At 37.0% G+C, this 21,868-nt stretch overlaps 2 protein-coding genes across 2 annotated transcripts; one reads left to right on the top strand and one right to left on the bottom strand.

The window, feature by feature from the left end:
• The first annotated feature begins 1,500 nt into the window (after positions 1-1,500).
• On the top strand, positions 1,501-13,063 carry LOC146462933 (uncharacterized). The gene is made up of 6 exons (XM_085085090.1): positions 1,501-1,682; positions 6,056-6,396; positions 7,900-7,973; positions 9,158-9,821; positions 11,166-11,586; positions 12,826-13,063. The coding sequence occupies exons 2-6, from the start codon at positions 6,108-6,110 to the stop codon at positions 12,830-12,832; spliced, it is 1,455 nt and encodes a 484-aa protein (XP_084941216.1). The 5' UTR covers positions 1,501-1,682; positions 6,056-6,107; the 3' UTR covers positions 12,833-13,063.
• Positions 13,064-14,854: 1,791 nt separating this feature from the next.
• Positions 14,855-21,868, bottom strand: LOC146462934 (33 kDa inner dynein arm light chain, axonemal-like). The gene is made up of 9 exons (XM_085085091.1): positions 21,685-21,868; positions 21,255-21,406; positions 20,464-20,545; positions 20,156-20,243; positions 19,702-19,759; positions 19,273-19,329; positions 18,661-18,724; positions 17,982-18,146; positions 14,855-15,256 (listed from the first exon to the last, which is right to left on the bottom strand). The coding sequence occupies exons 1-9, from the start codon at positions 21,763-21,765 to the stop codon at positions 15,218-15,220; spliced, it is 786 nt and encodes a 261-aa protein (XP_084941217.1). The 5' UTR covers positions 21,766-21,868; the 3' UTR covers positions 14,855-15,217.

The following is a 21,868-nucleotide window of genomic DNA, read 5'->3' on the forward strand; positions in this document are numbered from 1 at the left end:
GGAAAAACCCTGAGGGATGGCGTCTCTAACGTCTTCGGGATTCGGAGACACCCTAACCCTGAGTTGTGTCCAGTTAAAGCTATTGAGACATATGTAGCCGTGGCTTCCGAGTTGCGCGTTTCTGTGACAAATGGTTACTTGTTTCGACCAACTAATCCCCAAGGTCATATTGTGAACAAACCATTTTCAAGTTCTTCAGCAGAAGCTCGTTTAAAGCTGTATTTGAAAGAAGCTAAGATCGATGAGGGAGAAACGCTACACAGCTTCCGTTCGGGCTCAGCCATAACGTTAGCGTTATCTGGCTCCCAGTTGGCGGACATAATGTCTCATGTAGGATGGAATAACAAAGAAACTGCTCTCTACTACATGAAACTAGCGGAGGTGCTTCGTTTGGATAGTCCCTCTCATTTGCTATCCGCGGACTCTTCCGCGACAGCCGCCCTAACAGAGAACTACATGGAGCTTAACCGTCTAAAAAACTTTATATCCGCTTTTCCGCACGTTTAATTCTTAACCTTGTTGCATCTCGTTTAAAACACTTTACGAATTTTTAGGATGGGGCACCTTGAGTTTGGGATTCTGAGAACGGGGTTTCCTTATGGTCCAGTGGTTTGGGACTTTAGGACACTCTGTAACATAGAGACTGTCGGTGCCCAATCTCAACATAGCGTGAGAGAGAGAACGTTGAGAATAAAGTACTATTTTCAACCTCGTTCCCAGGACTTTTCCCTTGTAAACTGGGAGGGGCGAAAGTCCTGGGAATAAGGTTGTATTCTTTTGAGACTAACTTTTTTCCACTTTCTGTTCAACATTGACCAAACAAAAACAACAAATATACACAGTGAAATAAACAGCAATTGCAAGTCAGTTAACAACGGTGTGTTACTGGATAACTTTTCACGAAAAACGAGAGAAATGACCCCGTGACCATGTTTATCCTACATTTGCCTCTCGCTGTTTTTAGTTTCTCTGTAAAATTGAGTAGTTTTGCGTTACAGCGGTTACCAATAACACGCGACCTATCACCTTCGAAAGACTCTGATAAGGCTGCGTTTTGGTGGACGTCAATCAAAGAAAAGCCGTCGAAATTGTTTTGAATACTGAGAACATTTCAAGGCAACAGAACCAAGAAATTGACAGTTTTATCCGCTGACGGATGGTAAACTTTATGAAAGTTGATTTCCAGTTTACCTTCTCTTAGCGTGGTAAAATTCTTAGTTTCTTGCAGGGTTACCTTGGAATCTTGTCAGAATTCAAAATAATTTCAACTTTTCTTTGATTGACGTCCACCAAAACGCAAATTTATCCGACTCTTTTGAATGCCGTAGGTCGCGTGTTATTGGTAACCGCTGTAACATCGAGGCCAGAATTATTTTGCACTATTCTCGTCTAGGTACTTATTTTTTAAAGGAAAAATAAATGAGAATCTCACGTTTGCGGTTTGCCGTAATCGGCAGGTGTATCATTCGTGCACAATACATGACAACAAAGGGACGACGCAGGCGCGCAAGCTAATCACAATGGCTGTTTGCGACATGTGACTAATGCGCCCGTCAGACAAGTTGAAATTTATACCACACTAAACTACTTTTCCTCGATCAACTTTCTGCACGGAATCTTAAAAGGGTAATATTCCTTTTATGTTCACAGAGCGCCATGTTGCCATGTATCGATTATGCAAGGTAAGATATTCATTATTCAATGAAGAGAAAGTAAATAAGTTATTGTCGGACTGTCAGAATATTCTGATAACCTCGTCTGTAAATGACAATGGTGTAATTTTACCCTTCGTTTCTCTTCAGACGAAATAGATACTTATAAAAGCAGTTACTGTGGGTTAGGAAAAATTCCACACGCTTGCGAAATCAAGTGAAAATTGAACGATATCCGTTTTGTGAGAACTTTGCTCTCATCAATTCCACGCCATTCGTCGTTTGTTTAGGTTTGGTTCTACATACGCACAGCCAGGGATGAATTGCGCACACGAGCGTGAATCTGTTCATATTTCTTTTCTTTTCTCTTCTTCGAAAATGCACCAATTCCCCGAAAAAATACGTGAAGAATAACTTGATTTAAAGTCGTTCTTGTTGATATTTTGCCGTACGTGGTATTTTTCGTGCACGGCTCAATACTGTAGAAATTGACGTACTAGAATCGAACACTCCAGTTTGTGTTCCAACCTGCAGATTTTGCATAATTATATTAATCAGCTGGCTAAATGCTTGTCTCGCCACAGGATTAGCGAACTTCCTTTCATTGAGTGGCTTATATATTTGAAACTGGTTATAAAAAGGGACCTTCTGAATAGGCTTTGTAGATGTTGCAGATAATTTTGCCTTTTCGTTTTTCTGCATAATTTTGTACAATATTATGAATTTGCAATGTCGTGGTGCTGTTAGAAAAGATTCCAAATATTTCACCTGCGTTAATTTTTGTAAACTGTGAAATGTCCAAACACTTGGGTAGACATAATATTCCCGATAATATTTGTATATTTTCAATACTTAGTTTGGGTGGGAAGAAAACTTGCAGATTGTAAATTAAAGTGAAATCAAAGTCTTTCATTCAATTTAAGACATAAAAAATTAATTTTATATGCGGAGATGCTTTGCTGTCCTCTAAAGATTATAGTCAGACCAAAAATATATGCCATATTTACTTGAATATTGAATTTTTCTAAACTAAAATAATAAACAATGTTATTTGATAGCCTACGTACAGTTTGAGCAACTGATTGCTTACAATTCAGATATTTTAGGTGTTATAAGCATTTAGAAAATAACCTTTAGTGAAGTGCGTTTTGAATGGGTGAAGGCATTTTTCTATGACATAAGTGGGTGATAAATGTGGTGGCGGTTATGATACCATGGCTGGCTCCTGCTGAATGTAAGCCATGGACAGCTAGACTTGCAATTAGGCGCTATCGTTGTCTTTTATTTTGTGTGAGAGGGGAGGATGTCAAAACAGATGCATAGGGAATTGTTCATCTGTTATTTTTCCTTTTTGAAGGAAATATTATTTAACACTTTGCTTTGTTTGTATAGTTTTAATCTGAACCATTAAAGTCTTGCTACCGCGGTTTGCCTGGAGATTCCGGTCTTCGGTATTAGTTTTCTCAGCCTCCCAGTTAGTTTTGAAATTCTTCCAGCAAACAGATTAGTAGGATCTTAAAAAAAAAGGAAATTTTTGTCTTTCACTTGTTTTTGTATTGCAGAATAAATCCTTGTCTGCCCTTGAGTTTTTCTGGTTTCTGTGTGATCTGCTTTCTACCTTGGTAGATTTAATATATTATTTTTGTGATACAAAGGTTATTAGGTGCAGCAGACTAGACAGTCAACTGAAATGTCACCACATTTGGAAATGCTATTCCCTAAGTTCTTTCATTATTCATTTTTATTGATGTATGTGTACATGCAAATCTGTTTCTTTTCCTGTTTCTCAGTGTTTTTGGTTTCAGTTTTGAAATCTCCAGTTTTCTAGTTTCTGTAGATAAAGACACCTGTTAATGATAGAAAAACTAACCAGTCTTTTGATCTTGTAGAAATTTGATAGAACTTGATACCAGTGATAGAAACATTTGTCTTTGATGCTTTGACAATACTGTCTTGCTCTCCCATTACTGTCTACTTGTGTTTAGAAACAAGGAGAACATTGTCTTAAAAGAAAACTTTCTTGGCATGCTTAAATTTATACATTTAACCATTATTTTAGAAAATACGGAAGATCTTTTGTGCTTTCCCTTTTCAAGAGGTGGTATTAATCTTCAGTGTACCTAATCCCAGAGGAAGAGAATTGTTGATGATAAAGGCTCTTTTAAGGTGACGAAAGGAGCTTACTCATCCTGCCCCTATGAAGGCTCCTCTTACCAGGGGTCATTCCCTTTACCCCGGTTTGGAGACTTAATCCCAGAGGAAAAGAATAATACTGTAATGTATACATAAATATTGTTGATGATAAAGGCTGTAAGCTGACAAAAACAGCCTATTCATCCTGCCCGGCCCTTATGTAGGCTTCTCTTAACAGAGGTATTTCCACCTGGGCAGGGTGAGGGGAGAGGGGGGAGGGGGTGGGTAGTGGAGGACTCAGGTATATTTGTGATGGGGAGGTCCAGAGACCTTTTCTTTGGGGGAGGGGGGGAGGGGGGTGGTTGAAGTAAATAATTTTGACTTTTCAAGCTTAGATTTTTTTGGTGGTCTTGCAGTTTTGGCATTTGGGACTTTATATGGTTGATAATAATTATTGGTAGTTTACTTTACAATTTTGGCATGGAATGATCTCTGCAGGGTTTTATGCAGAACAGAATGGCCTTTTTTGGATTTGCATCAATGGCCATTGGTCCAGTTTTATACAGTAGTTGGCCAGTGTGTTAGGAATGATTTGGGGGTTTAACATCCAGGCCTCATTTGCACACTGGTCTCCATTATACATTGTATATACTTGAGAACCCCCTGGTCATAAATGTACAGCTGTTTGATATTAGAGCTGTAGATATATAAGGAGGCCGTTCAATACATAGTGTCATAATGAGTTTGCCATGAAATGTCAGTAGAAAACACCAGTGTCTCTTTGATGAAAGAGAAGTGAAAAAAATATTCAGTAGTACAGCTGTAAATATAAAATGTGTGTTAACTGATCATTGCGATAACTAAAGATGAATGTGATAACCTGGTGTGGAAGGTCAAAAAACCAGCCCAACTGTACACATTCTTATATAGCTTAATGCAATAACCAAAGATGAAAACGGTGACCTTTTGTAGAAGGTCAAAAACCCAGCCAGCCGCATCTGAGCTGTGCACATTCTTGAATGTGTAGCTTAATTAAATACACTGTAGGGACCATTCAGTCAAAAGACAAGGAGTTAAACAAAGTATCTCTGCTTCACAATTCACTGTTCAAGGTAACCTTGGTAATCCGATGCTTTAAACCTTTTTAATGTTTCATATTATAGTTGGGTGCTAAATTTTTTGTTTAATTAATAACAAAAGACTGTCTAAAATTTTCACAAGTGGAAAACTGATGATGTATTAAGCCAAAGAGCTCCTTGGAAACTCAGAGATGCATTGCTAAGTACATGACATAAGGTTCCATTTGAACTTGTCATAGTTATATTAATTTAGGATTTCATCCACAGAGGTCAGAATTAGAGCCAGACTTGATATCTCAAAATGTATTTGAAGGTTCTTAAGAAGGAAGGGATAAAGTTAATCTAGGAAGTATTAAATTGTGTTCTTTTGTCTATTTCTAATGGGCGGTGGTGACTGCATGACAATATTTTGAGCATATCATAAATTATCACATCTGTCGTTGCTTTATGGGTATATAGCTGCAGGGTAAGTTTATTCTAGAAAATTGGTTTATACTCAGCAAGCCAGTTGGCCTGGCTTGCTGAGTAAGTTTAAATGTCAATTAAGTCTGCTGGATTCCAAGATATTTGAACTTGAATACGCAAGTTAATAGATAATAAAAATAAAAGCAAGTTGCTCCATTATCCTTTTGTAAAGTAAATTTACAGTGTTGAGGTCAGTTTGCAGCTGAAATAACTGAAGAATGCTGGGCTTATTGATCAATCATGTTTAACAAGGCTATTGGAATGTCAAGCAGATTCTCTTCAACACACAACTTTAAAAGATAAAATAACAGCAAGTTGAATTTCTCCAGTTGTAAAACACATTTATAGTGCAGGTCAGTTTACAGCCAGCTAAAGAATGCTTATCTAATGATCAGTCATGCTTGAAAAGGCTATTGGAATGTCTAGCAGATTCTCTTTAAACAATAGAAAGACAGGCATGGTGTCTTGAAACAATTTTGAAGACTAGCTACTGCATTTAATACACTTGATGATTAATGCACATTTTATGTCCAAATTAAGAATAGTTAATTTACATGTACGTTATTACAGCAATTCTACAACGCTTTGTTGTAAGTTGTAAGTATTAACCCTGCAGCTGAACAATGCATTACTCAGCATTAAAGCAATCATTCTATTGTAATATTTGTCACGTTAAGTATTGCAGTACTGAATGTTTTAATTATATATTTTTTTAACCTCTACTAGAGAATCTTATTGAAGCTTTAGAGAAAGTGATGTTCTTAACATAGCATTCAAAATGGAGTCGTCTGGCAAGGAGGTGAATACCGCCACTCCCCGTGAGGTCGATTTGTTTGCTGAGGAAGCCCTGGAAGAGGTGTTTGAGACAATCGATAATCTGCGGGCACAGTTTGACCAGCTGCAACTGCATTGTGAGAAGCTAGCTTCTGAGAAATCCAAAGTGGATCAGCTTTTAATTGATAAGGAGGCAGAATATCAGTTGACAAAAGAACAGCTCCAACAAGACATTACCAATCTTCGAAAAGCCAATTTGCAACTGCTAGCTTCACAGAAGTCTTCAAGCAAAGGTATAGTGGGAAATCTTAACATTATTATTAGTAAATAAATCTCTTCAGTGGACTGGCATCAGATGATAATGCCTGTAGGCTGAATGATTGTCCAAAAAATGAACAGAAATTGGCTGAGAAGTGAAGCTTTGAGGGAAACTGAGGATTCTCTTCCAGCCAAGGGAATTACATTGTATAATCTGATATACCAGCAAGCCAGAAATTTAATACCCTGCTAGCAGAGGTTTCTTTCTGGCAAGTCTTTTAGCATTGTATGAAGTCGTTTGCGTCTCTAGTATTTTGTTTAGTCGGCTTGTTTACTTCCCTGAGAGAAACCTTTGCCACAAGCCGCTTATACGTGTATTTCCTGTTGAGCATGCGCTTTACATACCTCCATATTCTGGAGGTAGGTCACGTGATAAACAGGTTTAAAAACCAGTTTTGACGAGTTTTAACGAAGTTTGATCAATTCTTCATAGTCCAATGCAAACAGAACTTTGTAATGAAATCTTTGAAAAAATAATGTGCTCAGTTCAGGTCAGTACTTCGCATTGCTTTGCATCTTTTTTTTTCTGTGAAAATTGTACGCTTTCGATTTTTAGACTTAAACAAAGGCTTAGCTCAATAAATTTGAAATGTGCGAAGGCTTTTGTCAGTGCCTTTCTGTGTATTTTCAACCATAAAATGTGGCGACTTATTGGGATCTTATAATGCAAACAAACAAATTCGGATCAGTTAGGGTGGCAAACAGCAGATTTGCAATGCAAATTCATGATTTAGTCCGCCGCTGGGATTTAGGTCATAATCTCTATAAAGTACATCTAACATGATTATGATCTAGCGCGTGCTCAATGGGAAATATAAGTGGCTCATGGCAGAGGTTTCTCTTGGGGAAGTAAACAAGCCAACTCCTTGAAATACTAGAGATGTGAACGACTTCGTACATGCTAAAAGTCTTGCCAGAAAGAAACCTCTGCTAGCAGGGTTGAAATTTAAGGGGTGTATTAGACGTTCACGATCAATACAGATTTATATAGAGAGAACGCTTCTTAGTTTTGGGATTTGTCTTTTCCACATTCTGATTATTCAACAATCCCATTCATATTTTCTTATTTTCGTCCACACACTTTTCTTCCTCGGCACACAATAAACAACCGAGGAATAGAGAAATTGCAAGACTAGAGTTCCTGTATTGATGTCACAGCCCTGTTATCTCCAGTCTCCTGTCTTGCATGATACTGTACCCAACTAGAAGATTAGTAAAATTTGCAACTTTTATATGCCTCAAATGCAGGGAAGAAAAATTGTTATTAAGTTGGTTTTTTTTTTGTTTGATTTTCATGCAAGTCAAAAACATGAAGATTTGATCAAGCAAATAAAAAATGTTTTGTTATAATCGTCCATGGTCACTTAATAAGGAAATGAAATTTTGACATTGTTTATAAAAGGACAAGTTCTTTTTTTTACATTGTGTCAACCAACAGTAATTAAAAAGTTAATGATGAATGATCTTTGTTGTTTCAGGTCCTTTAGATTTGGGAAGTTTTGTCCTTGATTCAGAGAAGGTGTACCAAGAAAAAGTAGAAGCTGAAGCTAAGGTACATGTAATTTGATAAGCATTTGCATTCATTTGCTTGTTTTGTTAAAATGTGAACCTGTGTTATTAATTAAAGGGATAGCTCCTGCCCACAGCTTTGTAACATAATCACTGCATCATTGTCTTATCAAAAATGGCTGACAGAGTGAACTGTGTGGAATTGGTAGCCTTGGAAACAAAACATACATGTAAACATAGTTTTTATATAAAGCTACATAGTTTATGGCAGATCATTTTTTTGCTTGTACTGTACATGTAACAACTCTTCTTTTTGACAAAATCTCTTTTTTCATTTCCATACATGTACAATGTACATGTAAGTTCAAACTTGCAGTACTATATTGATATTACTACTGTCAATAGTATTTTTCTTGATATTCTTGTAAATCATGCTACAATATTGTACTATCCAATATTGACAGCTACACTGTAGCCATCTCCTCAACGTAATTAACATCTTCTATTCAGAACCCAGAAAGCACACAAGGAGTGCTCAATAAAGTTGTTTTTTTTTGGCATTGCAATTTATCTATTTAATCTTTAAGTACTCAGGTTTGTAACTACAGCTGTATAATTATAAATACTTATTAATCTGAGTGAACCATCAGGGAATCAAAGCAGAATTGCTTGGAGTAACCATGCTCGCATCTCATCCTAATGGGGAGTTGATTCATAAGCTGTGTTGCAGTGCGATAACCCTGGGCAGCAGTATGTCGCCGTTACCCGTTTATACACATGGGTGAAGAGAGACAATATGGAGCATAAACCTTCTTGTCTAACTTGGAAATGTTCAACATGACGAGGCAACTTTAGATCAATGTCTAAGCTCAAAACATTTCTGACTGAAATTGCCATTGAAAGTCCAGTATGCTGACTAATGCAGTAGAATCTCTATTATTAATAATTCAAACCCTCAATTTTTTGGAATTCCCAATTTGTCAAACCAAAGGTTGTTTCCCTTTGGTTTGCTTTGGTCAGATTTTTATCTCTGATTCTTGGAACTCCCGATTTTTCGAACCAAATTCAAATTCCCTAAGAGGTTCAAAAAATCGGTATTCCACTGTAATAATTATGCTACATCACTGTCTCTGCATCCTCTGACCATACATGTACTAGTTAAAGACTCTTTACTTCTTACTTGTTTGTTTATTTTGTTTGTGACTTTATTGTTGCTGGTACATGTAGGTAGATGCATTGCATTTGAAATTACTAGAGAAGGACAAGTACATTTCAAGCTTAGAATGGCAGCTGGTAGATTCTGAGGCAGCCATTGCCTCTCTTCAGGCTGAGAGAGATCGCCTAGGTCTGGAATTGGACTATGCATTGGGTAGAGAACAAGATGACCTCCAGGCACTTGGGGCAGTGGGCGACACACCCAGCAAAGATCCGCTAGAGCATCTGGACTATGGCTTGGTCGAGTCTGGATACGTTGATGACATGCCTGTTAGGCGTGTCCGTAAACAGCCAAGGAGACACTTCAGTGACTTAACAAAACGCGGCAACTCTTATGTTGATGACTTTGGTGCTGTCTCCATTGTAAATGCTAGTCTTTCAGACTATGATGTTCCAACGTTGGCGGAAAAGGAATCTAATGGACTTTGTAGTCTAAAACGAGCAGCTAACTTCAGTAATATTAACAGCCTTGATGAACACGAGACATTTAATGACAGGGCAAGTGAAGCTGATGGAAGAAATCGTGGGAGATGGGAAAGCTTTGATGATACTGATCGAGGTTTGTCAGCATTGAGTAAAAGTAAGTTTGGCGATGGGAGAGATGTTGATGTCACTAGGAATGGTAGCCCAGACATGTGGAGCTTCACCCCAGACAGCATCATCAATGTATCAACTGGTAAGCAAATGTTAGGTGTGAAGAACAGTCATTGGTTGTAATTCAGGGAATTCAAAAATAGGCCTCTATCCCTTTAGTTTCTTCTACCTTCTTCCGCCTCGTCACTGGCAGCAAAACCAATTTTCACTATGTCCACCTGGCAAAATTTACGATGCAAAGAGTTTAAAGTTTACATATTAAGCTAATTAAGTTACTCATTGATAGTACATATTCCTTAGCTGTCTTCAAACCTTGTACATCACGTTTCTTGCAATTGCAAACAGAAAGATGTTTCCCTAGGATACTGTTTACAGTAATAAATATTGAAGTGACATCCGGCCTTCTTGCGCTTTCTTAAAAAGAAAACCTTATAATTTACAATTTTTTCTCTCCTGAGTGTTTGAAATGTATTTTTTAAGTTTTCCATAAAATTTTACTTCCGATACTAAACGCAAAGAGTTCAAGCTAACAACTCAGGTTGTAATTGGATAGGAAACGTTTCTCCAGAGTACTTAGACAGATTGTCTCCAGTTTAATGTCATAATAATTTCTTTTGTTTTAATAGGTCAACTGGTCGTTTAACTTAACTTTGCTTATATAACATTGATCTACAGTTTCATGAAACCTTAGACAATTTCAATTGGTGCTGGAACTACATTTATTTAGGGAATGAATTCACCTAAATTAAGTTGTTATCATGTAATCAAGACATCCAGAATTTGCCTTTAGTTAGTGTGAAAAGCTAGTACTGGGATCATATTGTGGTCTTGCATATTACCACTTGTCATGAGCAAAATATGCTATGCAACATTTACTCTAATTTGTACAAGTTTATTTTGTGAGTACCATTTTTTAAATTTTTAGGTAATTTATAGATTAAAAAAAAAAGGTTAGGGCTTATTGTGGTTTATTTAAAGCCAGTCTATAGGAATATAAGCAAATTATCTGACGTGTTTTGAGAACATCAAATTCAAAGAATACCAATAGTATCTTTTGTAAAATATAAACTAAAAGCATCCTCGGACACTAACTAAAAAACAAGTTTGACGGTTTTAATTACAAAGATTGAATCTTAAAAACTTTAACTAACAATTTCCCTGGGGGAAACTGTTCAAGTTAGAAATGCAATAATCCTAGCCTTCTACTCAGACATTCTTTGGGTGATTGTCATGCAGTCCTCTGTCACATAATTGTTCCTCCCCTAGGTGGAGGAGGAATGCGTAACAATCCCAAAGAGCATCAGTGTTCAGGAGGCTGCTGCTACATGTAATACTTCTTGCAGAATATGAAAACTTCATAACTCTACTATAATTGCATTCATAGGTGGAAATATGTGTTACAAACTGATCTGTAAATTTTTTGCAGGGGAAGAATTGGCTAGCGTGCCACCATCACCAAGTGACCCCCGGAGGCTCTCAAAGGACTGCACTACAGGAGCTGAAAATACCATGAAGGAGGATCAGTACAATATCGACCATGTCATGAGCAATGAGGTAGACACTGGTTCAAAGTGTTTGTCAGCAGGGACAGGAAGCAATGATATTCAATTTGCTGAGCATCATAAGATGACGACAACTGAACCAGCGAATGCACAGGGCAGCATTCAACAGGTGGAGAGCAATAGAAGGCTGTCATCCAGTGATGTGAGGAGCCAAGATGGCCGTCCACGGCAAAGTACCAGAAGGTCGGCTAGTGATGTAAGCTCAAATAAGAGGCTGGAGGAATACCACAAGTGGAAGGTGTCTGGCTGCAAGGGAGACCCACCAGCCAAGCTTAAGATATCCCAGTAAGTTTAATCCAGCTTATTTTAACAGTTAAAACTGTTAACTGTCCCAAGAAAAGAAAAAGCCCAATCCATATTCCAAATGTTGTATTTGAAAACATAATTTTTTCAAAACATAACATTTAAGAAGTCATTCTTTTAATGCGTTATTGATCCCATAAAAAATTGCATTATTAAGAACATTAACATGCTTACAGTATTTTGTTTTGCAGCTCTGTTTTGCCTGCCACTTTAAGTTACGATCAAAGGTCAATTTGTCTCTCTGCACTGCTATTAACACTTATTTTGTCTGAGGTATTCCAATTCAAAATGAACACTACATGTATTGACTAAAATAACTAAACTGAATGATTACCATGAAAAAAAGGGATTGAGTAGAGCTAAAGCGAGAAGCCTTTTGATCTCCTAAAAATTTGCATGGGAACGCGAACATTCAAATAAAAACACATTTTTGCATTGTCGGACTTGTTCCTGCAATTTAAAATCTTCAGCAAAGCTAAAGGTTAAAGTTTGAGGTCAATGGTCAATGACCACAGGTAAAATACAAAACACAACAATTATTACAGTATTAAGAGTATTACAAGCATTCACCACTTCTTGGCAAACTCTATTGGTGAAATTGAATGGCGTGCACACTCTTCGATAACACAGATTTTCTCCTCATGTACACAGGCAGTTCTTGAATCATATCTCTGAAGTGTTTGCAAAAAAACTGATTGGGGGGGGGGGGCATTCTTTCAAAAGACAACGTTTCCAGTTGCAGAGGGGGGTGGGGTTGTAACTTTTATATTTTAGGAATTTCTGAAGGTGTGGGGGGTCTATAAACTACCTCAGAATTTGAAAATCCTAGGAGGTGGGGGGGGGGTCCTATTTAATAATAATGTAATTTAATAATTTATTACTTCTAGAGTACTATTTGCAAAGACATCAATTTAGCACGTGATGGGGGAATGGATATTTTCCCAAACTCCCTCTGTGGTGGGGGTATGGATATTTTCTGTAAAAGTACATGTCAAAATTGGTTTCCATGGTAGCAAGTCAATGAATACAAACTGACCACATCAAATTGTTTCCAGTATTTTCATGGCATTTGCTTATTTATTAAAGAAAAAAAAAAAAAAAAAAAAAAAAGGGTATGCAGGTTCAAAGTCGCCACTGGAAGACCCGGCCCCTCCCTCTATCTTTCCCTGGTCTAGGTTGATTTGTTTTATTTATTTTATTTTATTTTTTTTTTATTCTCAGGTGCTGACGAAAGTCTGTACATGTCTAGCTATATTGGATGATGTGAACAATCAAATTGTTGTTTCCAAGTTTATAATAGTGAGACTGACAAGGCATTAGCTTCAATATCTCATCTCATTCCTGACCAATGGTATTGATAAGGTGATAAAATGTGTAGATGTAAACTTATCCCCAAAAAATTTTTCTCAGCTGTGAGTCTGGCTTTCCATGGACCATTCTCACCCTGTCGGTTATTTTTTACAAAACATCAGTTATTTTTGTAGCCAAAATTGTAATTCCTTTTGTTGGTTATTCACAGAATTTGTTACCAGGTGTATGTGTCATTCTTGTACAAATTTGTGCTCAAGACAGTACAAAGTCAATTGTTCCTTTTGTTTTTATTATTGAAACCAAAAGCCCTTCCATGCAGGGGGAGGGGAGTGGCAGGGGAGGGGGGGGGATGTCAGCAGCAACACATTGAAATAAATATATCCTTCAGTCACAAAGGCAATTTTTTGTAGCATGAGGATTAATTTTGTGGCTTGAATGAGCAGTGTGGAAATGTTGTTTGTAGATTGTATGTCTTTGAGAAAAATGTAGTAGTTAGCTCAAAGCTGCAATCACAGGACTAAATTTAATTATTAGAATGGAGCAGCTTTCCCTCTTAAAGTGCAAATAGCATATTGCAGAACTCAAGACAGGAAGGCCTGAAACTATTATTTTGCAGATCTGATGTTAAAAAGGTGTTTACACGTAGATCACCCTTCCGTTTTCTTGATTGGCTGAGAAACAATAAAATAGTAGATATTAATAGTTGCCGTGATTGGCTCATACCATGTGATAACGTTGCCATTTACAAATAAGTTTTTTTTATTGTTCCCCTGGCAGGGGTGGGGTGGGGGGAGGCGTAGTTGGCACCCTGGGCCCAGTTGCTCGAAGCATGGTTAGTGCTAACCCCGGTTAAATACCATGACAAGCTATAGGTTCTAATACCTCTTAACCAATGGTTAGCGCTAACCATGCTTCGAGCAACTCGGCCCTGTTCAACAAAATTAACGTATTGTGCATTTTTTTCTTCGTCTGCGAATAAAATAATAATAATAAAAGATCCATTTCCCAAAAAAATGTATACTGTGGAACCCCACCTTTCGGCCATTTTGTTAATATTACGGCCACTTTTTTTTGTCCCAGTGAGAATTCTCATGGCAAACTATCATGGCTAGTTAGTGGCCACATTATCAGTGTTCGACTGTTAAAAGTGTTATAAAATTGTAGCTTTGATTTACACAAAACAGTTCTTTTCACTGCTGTCTGTGTGAAACAAAGCTGTTCCGACTGAATTGGTGTGTACCGTATCTCGTTTTGTGCAGACAAAGATAAATATTATTAAGGTGTAAGAGCGCAGACTAATGTAATAGATACAACCTATAAATTAATATAATTATACATTAAATTAATATAAATTAACCAAAAATTGAACAATACTATTTCCTTTGTCTTCAGTTAACAGACTAACACAGATTTTGTTTGTTTGTTTGTTTTCTTTTTAAATTTGCCCTCTTCTTTCAAATAAGCGGTTTAACATTGCTTAGATCTACACCCACCTCTAGTGCAGCTGGGTGGGAAAGGAAATAGGAATAAAAATAGTAATTGTGTACATAGGTAACAAAGAAAGCCTATTTATTTATTATTTATTAATAATTAAGTAATGTGTAAAATACAGTGTTGTGTGTCAAGAAAATAAATAACCATTTGAAAAAAATCCATTTGTGTAAAACTTTTTTGGGGCATATTTTCCTGTCTTTATCACACAGTTCAGAAGTACATGTACCATAGAATTACAAAAATAGAAGCCCTGGGCATATTAGGTGGGGGAGTAGGGATAGCACAGTGGTGAGAGCACTTGCCTCCCACAAATGTGCCCTGGGTTCGATTTCACCTTGAAGAAGGCTTGTAGGGCTAAGTTGAATGCAGACATTACCTTCTAAGAAGGATTCAATATCAAAATACCAGTACGAGAAAAAGGAAGTAAATGTTAATGACAACTTGACTTTGTTTGTTTGGTTTATTTTGACTTTGTTTACATTATTTGAACAGTTTGCAACCTCAGAAGGAAGTGCATGCAAGCTACATGTACCTTACGGTTATGTACAACAAAACCATTGACTAAAATAGGCTTTTTTCCATCTTACAAACAATTGGATAAATTTAAGCCTGAACATTATGGAATGTACAGGTTTTAAGATAGTGGTAACATAATTCACACATCAAAATGGCAAAGTTGTCTTCACAAGAATGAATCACTGTTTGACTTGTGTTAAATGCAACTAACAAGAAAATGAAAATGTCCATGAATGTTTACAAAATATACACTACCAACAACTTTGGAACAAATCTTTTTGTTGATGCAAAGTTATTTCTTGGTAGGAGCAATGATGCCTTCAAGTTGGGTCTGAAATTGAAACAACATGCCATTAACTATGCCATTGAATAACACGTCAAACTCTGAAGGTCAAGACTTGACCAATAGTAAATGTACATATGCTTTTCACTGCTGTCAATCACTGATTGAAGCACAGTACATGTAGTTTTAGAAAACATTTAGAAGCTTTGCTCAGTGGGGTCAAACAAAAGTGGTTCTCATTCATGACACCCAGGTCACGAGGATCGCCACACAAGGGACTGTCAACTTTCTTTTGAGCAGTGCTGTAAGTATTTGGAAAGCATAACTGCCAATCAAAACAGGCCATTTACCATTCACAGATTGACTTATCGATACTGGTATTCCCTTTCCCAACTCAGTTAGATGATAAATGTGTTGTTCCAGATAGCATCCATACTTCCCCCATGGATCAGAGAGAGAGTTATAATTTTTATTGGAAATTCCGTGAGGAGTGGGGTCATGAATTAAGCCAAATTGTTTTAAAAAACTGTAAGGAAAGTATGGACACATTAATATTGGAATTTCCAGAGGAATGCAACTTCAAAACCCAAAACCTCCCATGGCTGGGACAGGAATGGATACTTTCTGGAGCAATACTTGCAGTAAATCCATTGATAATGCCATTGCACAAGTACTGGCCTGCAGTGATTTTCACAATGGCATCATTTTACTACAACTGCATGTACTGTACCAGTTAAGAATCCTTCAGTTTTTCTCTTGAAAATTAATTAGATACTGTTAACATTATCTAAACCTCATTGGGATTACGAAAGTTATTAATTCAAGAACAAAAAAATATATATGGTAAAATGAAGAGGAATATTATATGGTGTATTTAGCTGTAGTAAAAATTGACATTATCATGAAAATTGCTTATTGTGTGGTTCCAGAAAATATCCATACCCCCACCACGGAGGGAATTGGAAATTCCAGAGGGGTGGGGGGGTCAATGGCCCAGGAAATTCCAGAGGGGGGGAGGGGTGAATGGTTGGATAAGTTTCCAGAGGGTCAACTTCACGTCCATGTCAGACATAGTTGTTCAAAATTGTAACTTACCAACTTAGCAACTTCGTGGCTCTTTCTTGAAGACGTAACTTTTTTTAACTGTTTTAAAGAAACCCTTGTTACATTAAAAACATGTTTCCTTTCTCCGAAAAGCCTTTGTAAGCGAAGTAGTCCAAGTGCAACGAGAAATCTTTGTCTGCGTTGCATGACTCAGTTATTATAAAACTGTTGTTTGTGAAATTTTCTTGCGTAGAAAAATATTGTTCACTGGCTACAATTGAATTTGTACCAATGTTTAAAAGGGAAATTTTTGTATGGCGATAAAGTAAAAGCCCCAATTTTACATAAAACATTGAAATATTTGTTTGTTATTTTTGTATAAATTAAGCTACGGGCAAAGGTCAATTCCCGGGGTCAATTGATCAGTTTGTCAAAACTGACCCGTGTTAAAACTTATTTTGTCCAAATTATTTTAACTCAAAGTTCAAAACTATTAACTTAATTTCCATGCCAAAATTCAGCAAAATAGAGCCAATTCAACATTCTTTCAATGCGTTATTGATCTCATATAAAATTTGCATAAGAACGTGAACATGCTAATTTCGTTTTGCGGCTCCATTTCGTCTGCGGTTTCAAGTTACGATCTGAAAGGTCAATTTGTCTCCCTGCCTTGCTAATGCTTATTTTGTCCAAGCTATTCCGATTCAATAGGAAAACTATTGACTAAAATAACTAGACTGAATGATTACCATAAGAAATATTGATTGAGTAGAACTAAAAGCGATAATCCTTTTGATCTCCTACAAATTTGCATAGGAACGTAAACATTACATGACATATGCAAATTAAATGAAAACACATTTTTGCATTGCCGGACTTACTCCAACAATTTAGATTTAAAATCTTCAGCGAAGCTAATGGTAAAGTTTGATGTCAATGACCACAGTTAAATATAAAACACAACAATTATTTCAGTATCAAGAGCTTTTTGGCAAACTCTACCGGTGAAATTGAACAGCGCGCGCGCTCTTCGATAACACATATTTTCTCCTCGTGTAGACAGTTCTTGATATTTCTGAAATGTTCACATAAAACTGATTTTTGAGGCGTTCTTTTGAAATAAAACTTTTCCAGAGGGGGGTGGGGGTGTATTCTGTATTTAAGGAATTTCCGAAGGGGTGGGGGGTTAAAAAAATACCTCGAAAATGGAAAATCCTGGGGGGTGGGGGGGTCCTATTTGAAATTCCCTCCGTGGTGGGGGTATGGATATTTTCTGGAACTACACATTCAAGTATGACCACAAAGAAATCAGTTACTTTGTACTTGGCCTGCATGGTTACATTCCATCTCAAAAGAAAGTCACTACTGGTATGAGTTTATTTAGCATGCATGTAAACAAGACTGTTGCAATTAAAAAATCTCCGAAAGACCAGATCTTGGCAAGATCTTCATAAGACCGGATCTAATTTGGCAAAAAGTCTCCCTGAACGAGGAAAAATAAAGCTTGTTCTGTTGTTGTTGTTGTTGTTGTTGTTGGATCTTGGCAAGAATATTGACAATCTTTAATTAAAAGATCTTTAAAGATTTTCATGGGTCTTGCTTAAGATCCACAATATTGGAGATCTTCCTGGATCTTTGAAGATCTGACAAAGATTTTCACCAGGGATGGTCATGCACACTTCTGTGTACATTGTACCATGCTGTAATGTTTCTGTCATGATAATTATACCTTCAGTTGCTGGTTGGTCCTCTTCAAGAACTGAATTTCCTCAGCATGTTTCTTTTCCTCCACAGCCCTCCTTTCAGCCTCGCGCTTCTCAATAGCATCACACTTAGCCTTCAGTTCATTGACTTGCCTTTCCAGATCCCGCTTGTCACCTTCCAATTCTTGAATCTACATACATCAACGGAAACACGACACTGAGAAATCAGATTCTGTTTCAACACAATCATTTAAGCTTGATTTTCTCTGACTGTATAGAAAAAGATGGCAGCAGTTCTTAATCACAATACCTTGTGAACCTATTCCTAACAGCCAAATTATTCAATAGGCTCATAGAAAGTCATATTTTGTTTGCGAAATTTGTACCTGAAATTCGTCCCTGAAATTTTAAAACTTTTTTTGTGCGTTTTTATATGAGGGAGCATTTTTAGGGTTCTCATATGCTAAGAATTATGCGTAAATGTACCAGTTGCCATCTTTTTTAGAAGTGGATTGAAACATTTTACCTCTATGCCATAAATTGGTATTATCTAATGATGATTTTAAGGGCAACTGAACATTCACCCATGAAAACATTAATTTTAATTATGTAGACACTACATGATTTGTACTCTACAAAGCATCAGAAAAAAAAAATGAAAAAAATTTCTAGGGCACTACAAAGTACAATTTTATGGTACCTTACCTTTCTCTCCATATCTGCTTTGCCTTGTTCTGCTTGCAGTGCTTTCCTCATTCCAAATGCAACACTGCAAAAAAGATTGGAGGAAAAATACATGCAGTAACTGTTGTAGGTTAAAATGATTTCAACCTAGGTTGATTTGTATTTTCCTTTGTTAAGGTTGGGCAATTTACATCTGAGAAACAAAGGAAAATACAAATCAACCTAGGTTGAAATCATTTTAACCTGGGATTCATTTTAACCTACAACATAACCATCATAAAAAGGTTAACAATCCCAACTCTGACACATAGAAAATGTGCAGCAACATTGAATATACATGTACAGTACTTTTAAAAGTTACTATCGAATGACTCACTGATTCATAGCTGTACTCGAACTGTAGGATTCATAAGGCAGTCAGGTATTAAGTACTAACATTTTAATTACAGTTTTTGACACTGGATTTGTGGCAGTACCTAGATTGCACAGATCTTTAGGGAAAGTTCTTGATCAGCTATCTACAATTCCTTGAACACAGTGACCAAGTGACTGTAGAGGTTCAGGCTCTATATACACCTTGGGTTGTATATTTGTACACTGATTATTTATTTATTTATTTATTTAATCTCTTACCTGCTCTCATAGAGGGTCTGATAAGCAGCAATGGTCATTCTGATCTCATCACGCACTCTGGAGTAACAATCAACAAACTATTTTGTAAGTTAAACTACAGTAAATACAGTCAAATCTCCTGCACAGTAACAAACTTACAATGTAGCAAACTTTGAAATTCGTCGAAAATAGTAAATACAGGTACTCTGCTACGCGTCGTATTTTCAACTCTCTTCTCGGTGTTTGATCTGTGATGAAACACTGTGTCTCATGTTTGATATATTACTTCTTTTCTTTTCTTTTTTTTTATCTTTGACTATGCTTTAAATGCTACAGGATCTAAAGTTCAAGTCCCTGCAGGATGGAACCACAAGTTCGTTTCTCGTATTTTTTTTTACTAAATAAACATTTCTGCCAAAGATTAACACAATCAAGACAATTACAGTATACCTTAACAGCAAGAGACCACGTTCAGCACAATTAATTGTCACTTGGCGAATCAGTTCATCTGAAAAATAAAACAGGTCGTGTGACTTTACAAACTTTTTAGTATCAACCCTACATGTAATTAACTCCTAAACATATCAAAGAACAAATTCCCCTATGTTGTCCCCATACTTCTCTTATAATAATAAAACTACTGGGAGTCAAGTTATTAAAATATCAAGAAAATTCACATTTAATTCTCATGACCTCAGGGGTTGAATAAGCATTGACATTACAAGGAGAAATTTGATGCTGATCACTGTAAGTTAAAGCTTTAAGGGTAAAACCAACAAATTGCATACATAATTTAATTATTTTATATATAAGTAACAACTTGGAACCTGTGTGTAAAGAAATTTAAGTGGTACTGGAAAAAAATGCTGCCTGGTATTATTATTTAAAATGTTACCAGACTTACCAAAACATTGCGAGTAAAGCTCTCTCCTAACAGGGCAAATTCCAGTTTCCCTTGCTTGACGTTGCTGGAGACGCATATCAAGTTGCTCCTGAAAAAAGTAGGATAACAGTTACATTCGCTAATCTCTAGCTAAACACCTAAACAACATGTAAGTTGTCAAACAGCATTGATCACATGAATGACATCTCTTAATTTCAAGTAATCACTTGATGCCAATTGAAGCACTCAGCTCAAAAGTAGATTAAGAATGTTTCATATTCTATTATAATCACTGTAAATGAACCACAGTCAGCATTTAATTACAGTACCTGCAGATTGACGACATCTAATCTTGTGGCTGGAGTGCTGGACACCTGTTGTACCCACAGCTGACCATTTTCAGTCCATTCTCTGGAAATTAAATAAACAAATATATCAAAAGGTTTTAAATGTGTCTTGCATTAGAAACAGAAAATTGTACACTGCAGTCCAGTGGCAGATCCAGCCCTTCAGGTTTAACAAGCAGGGGGCCTGCTCACGAATGCTTGACATGCTTCCTTTCGTGAAATGAAATATCCCAGCACTTCAGCTCTAACTGAGTCTAACAAAAAAGGGGGTGGGGGACTCTCTCCTATATGCAGATCGGCCAATATTGTCAACAAGGGCAATTTAAAGGTGCTGTTAGACAGGGCAATGTCTAATAGCCTCTTTTAATGTGTTAAAAATTGTTAGCATGCAACAGGGCATGCAGATGACTTTTAACACCTTTTCTCGCGGCAGCAATAAGCAAGTTGAGAATGATGATTATTCTAGAAAGTGACGCAGGCATACTCGGAAAAAAGAAATCCGAGTGCTCCTATCAGGAGTCGAACCTAAGACCTTCCGATTACTAGTTCGGATGCTCTACCACTGAGCTACAGGAAACTCGTGGGAGCTAAGGCCATTAATCTAGGTTCATGGCAAGTTGTTGTCAAGCAAGCAAGTTGTTGTCAAGACACATCACCAAACTTGCAACTTGTTGCGACACAAGTTGCATGTTAAAACTCATCAATGCTGCATGCTACAGAATCGGAAAATATTTGGCAAATGCATCCTACTACACTATCAAACATTAGCTTACCTGGGGGGCAAAATGGCATTTAATATCTCATCAGTTTGTTGATTTTTCTGTGCATCCATTGGTGGAAGTTTGTTGGTTCGTGGTGGTTGGGGAACTGGTCCTGAAGCTGCAACCCCTGCACCTTGTTGTTGGCTAACTTTGAGGGATCTAGCCTAAGTCAAACAAATTGAACTTGTTGTATTTTAACCTCCAAACGTTTAGTGACGTTGTTCGCGTTGAGATCTAGTTATACAACGTTTATCGACGAACATAAACTCCCGTAAAACCCTTAGCGTTGGAAATCAATCTTTATCGCTTTGAAAGACGAGAGAACAAACACAAAATTCCAACAAACAAATGCAGAAACCAGCTCTGATCTGCAGCTTACAAAAACAATTATTCTCCAGCGACACATACACGATCGAGACGGGGACATCTGATATCAACTTACCTTCGGCGATTTCTTGTCTGTGTTCCTGCTTACAAGAACTGGGTTGTCATATTTCACTAGCGAAGAATTTGGTGGAATCATCCTGTTGTATTTGTAACTGAATATTCAAAGAAAAGGTATCTTTTTGGTGCTAAACTTGTCGATATACCAACCAAAGTCAAGGAAACTTGTGTTACCTTGGAAA

The sequence above is a fragment of the Pavona decussata genome, unplaced genomic scaffold (assembly GCF_977016875.1).
Source record: "Pavona decussata unplaced genomic scaffold, jaPavDecu1.1 SCAFFOLD_184, whole genome shotgun sequence".
Lineage (NCBI taxonomy): Eukaryota > Metazoa > Cnidaria > Anthozoa > Scleractinia > Agariciidae > Pavona > Pavona decussata.

Bases quoted from the DNA above. Each gene is read 5' to 3' on its own strand.
- LOC146462933 (XM_085085090.1), top strand. From the start codon at position 6,108: ATGGAGTCGTCTGGCAAGGAGGTGAATACCGCCACTCCCCGTGAGGTC. The intron at 7,974-9,157 runs GTACATGTAATT...TGGTACATGTAG, and splicing joins AAGTAGAAGCTGAAGCTAAG to GTAGATGCATTGCATTTGAA. The intron at 9,822-11,165 runs GTAAGCAAATGT...AATTTTTTGCAG, and splicing joins CATCATCAATGTATCAACTG to GGGAAGAATTGGCTAGCGTG.
- LOC146462934 (XM_085085091.1), bottom strand. From the start codon at position 21,765: ATGATTCCACCAAATTCTTCGCTAGTGAAATATGACAACCCAGTTCTT. The intron at 19,760-20,155 runs GTAAGTCTGGTA...TTTATTTTTCAG, and splicing joins GCTTTACTCGCAATGTTTTG to ATGAACTGATTCGCCAAGTG. The intron at 18,725-19,272 runs GTAAGAGATTAA...TCTTTTTTGCAG, and splicing joins CAGACCCTCTATGAGAGCAG to TGTTGCATTTGGAATGAGGA.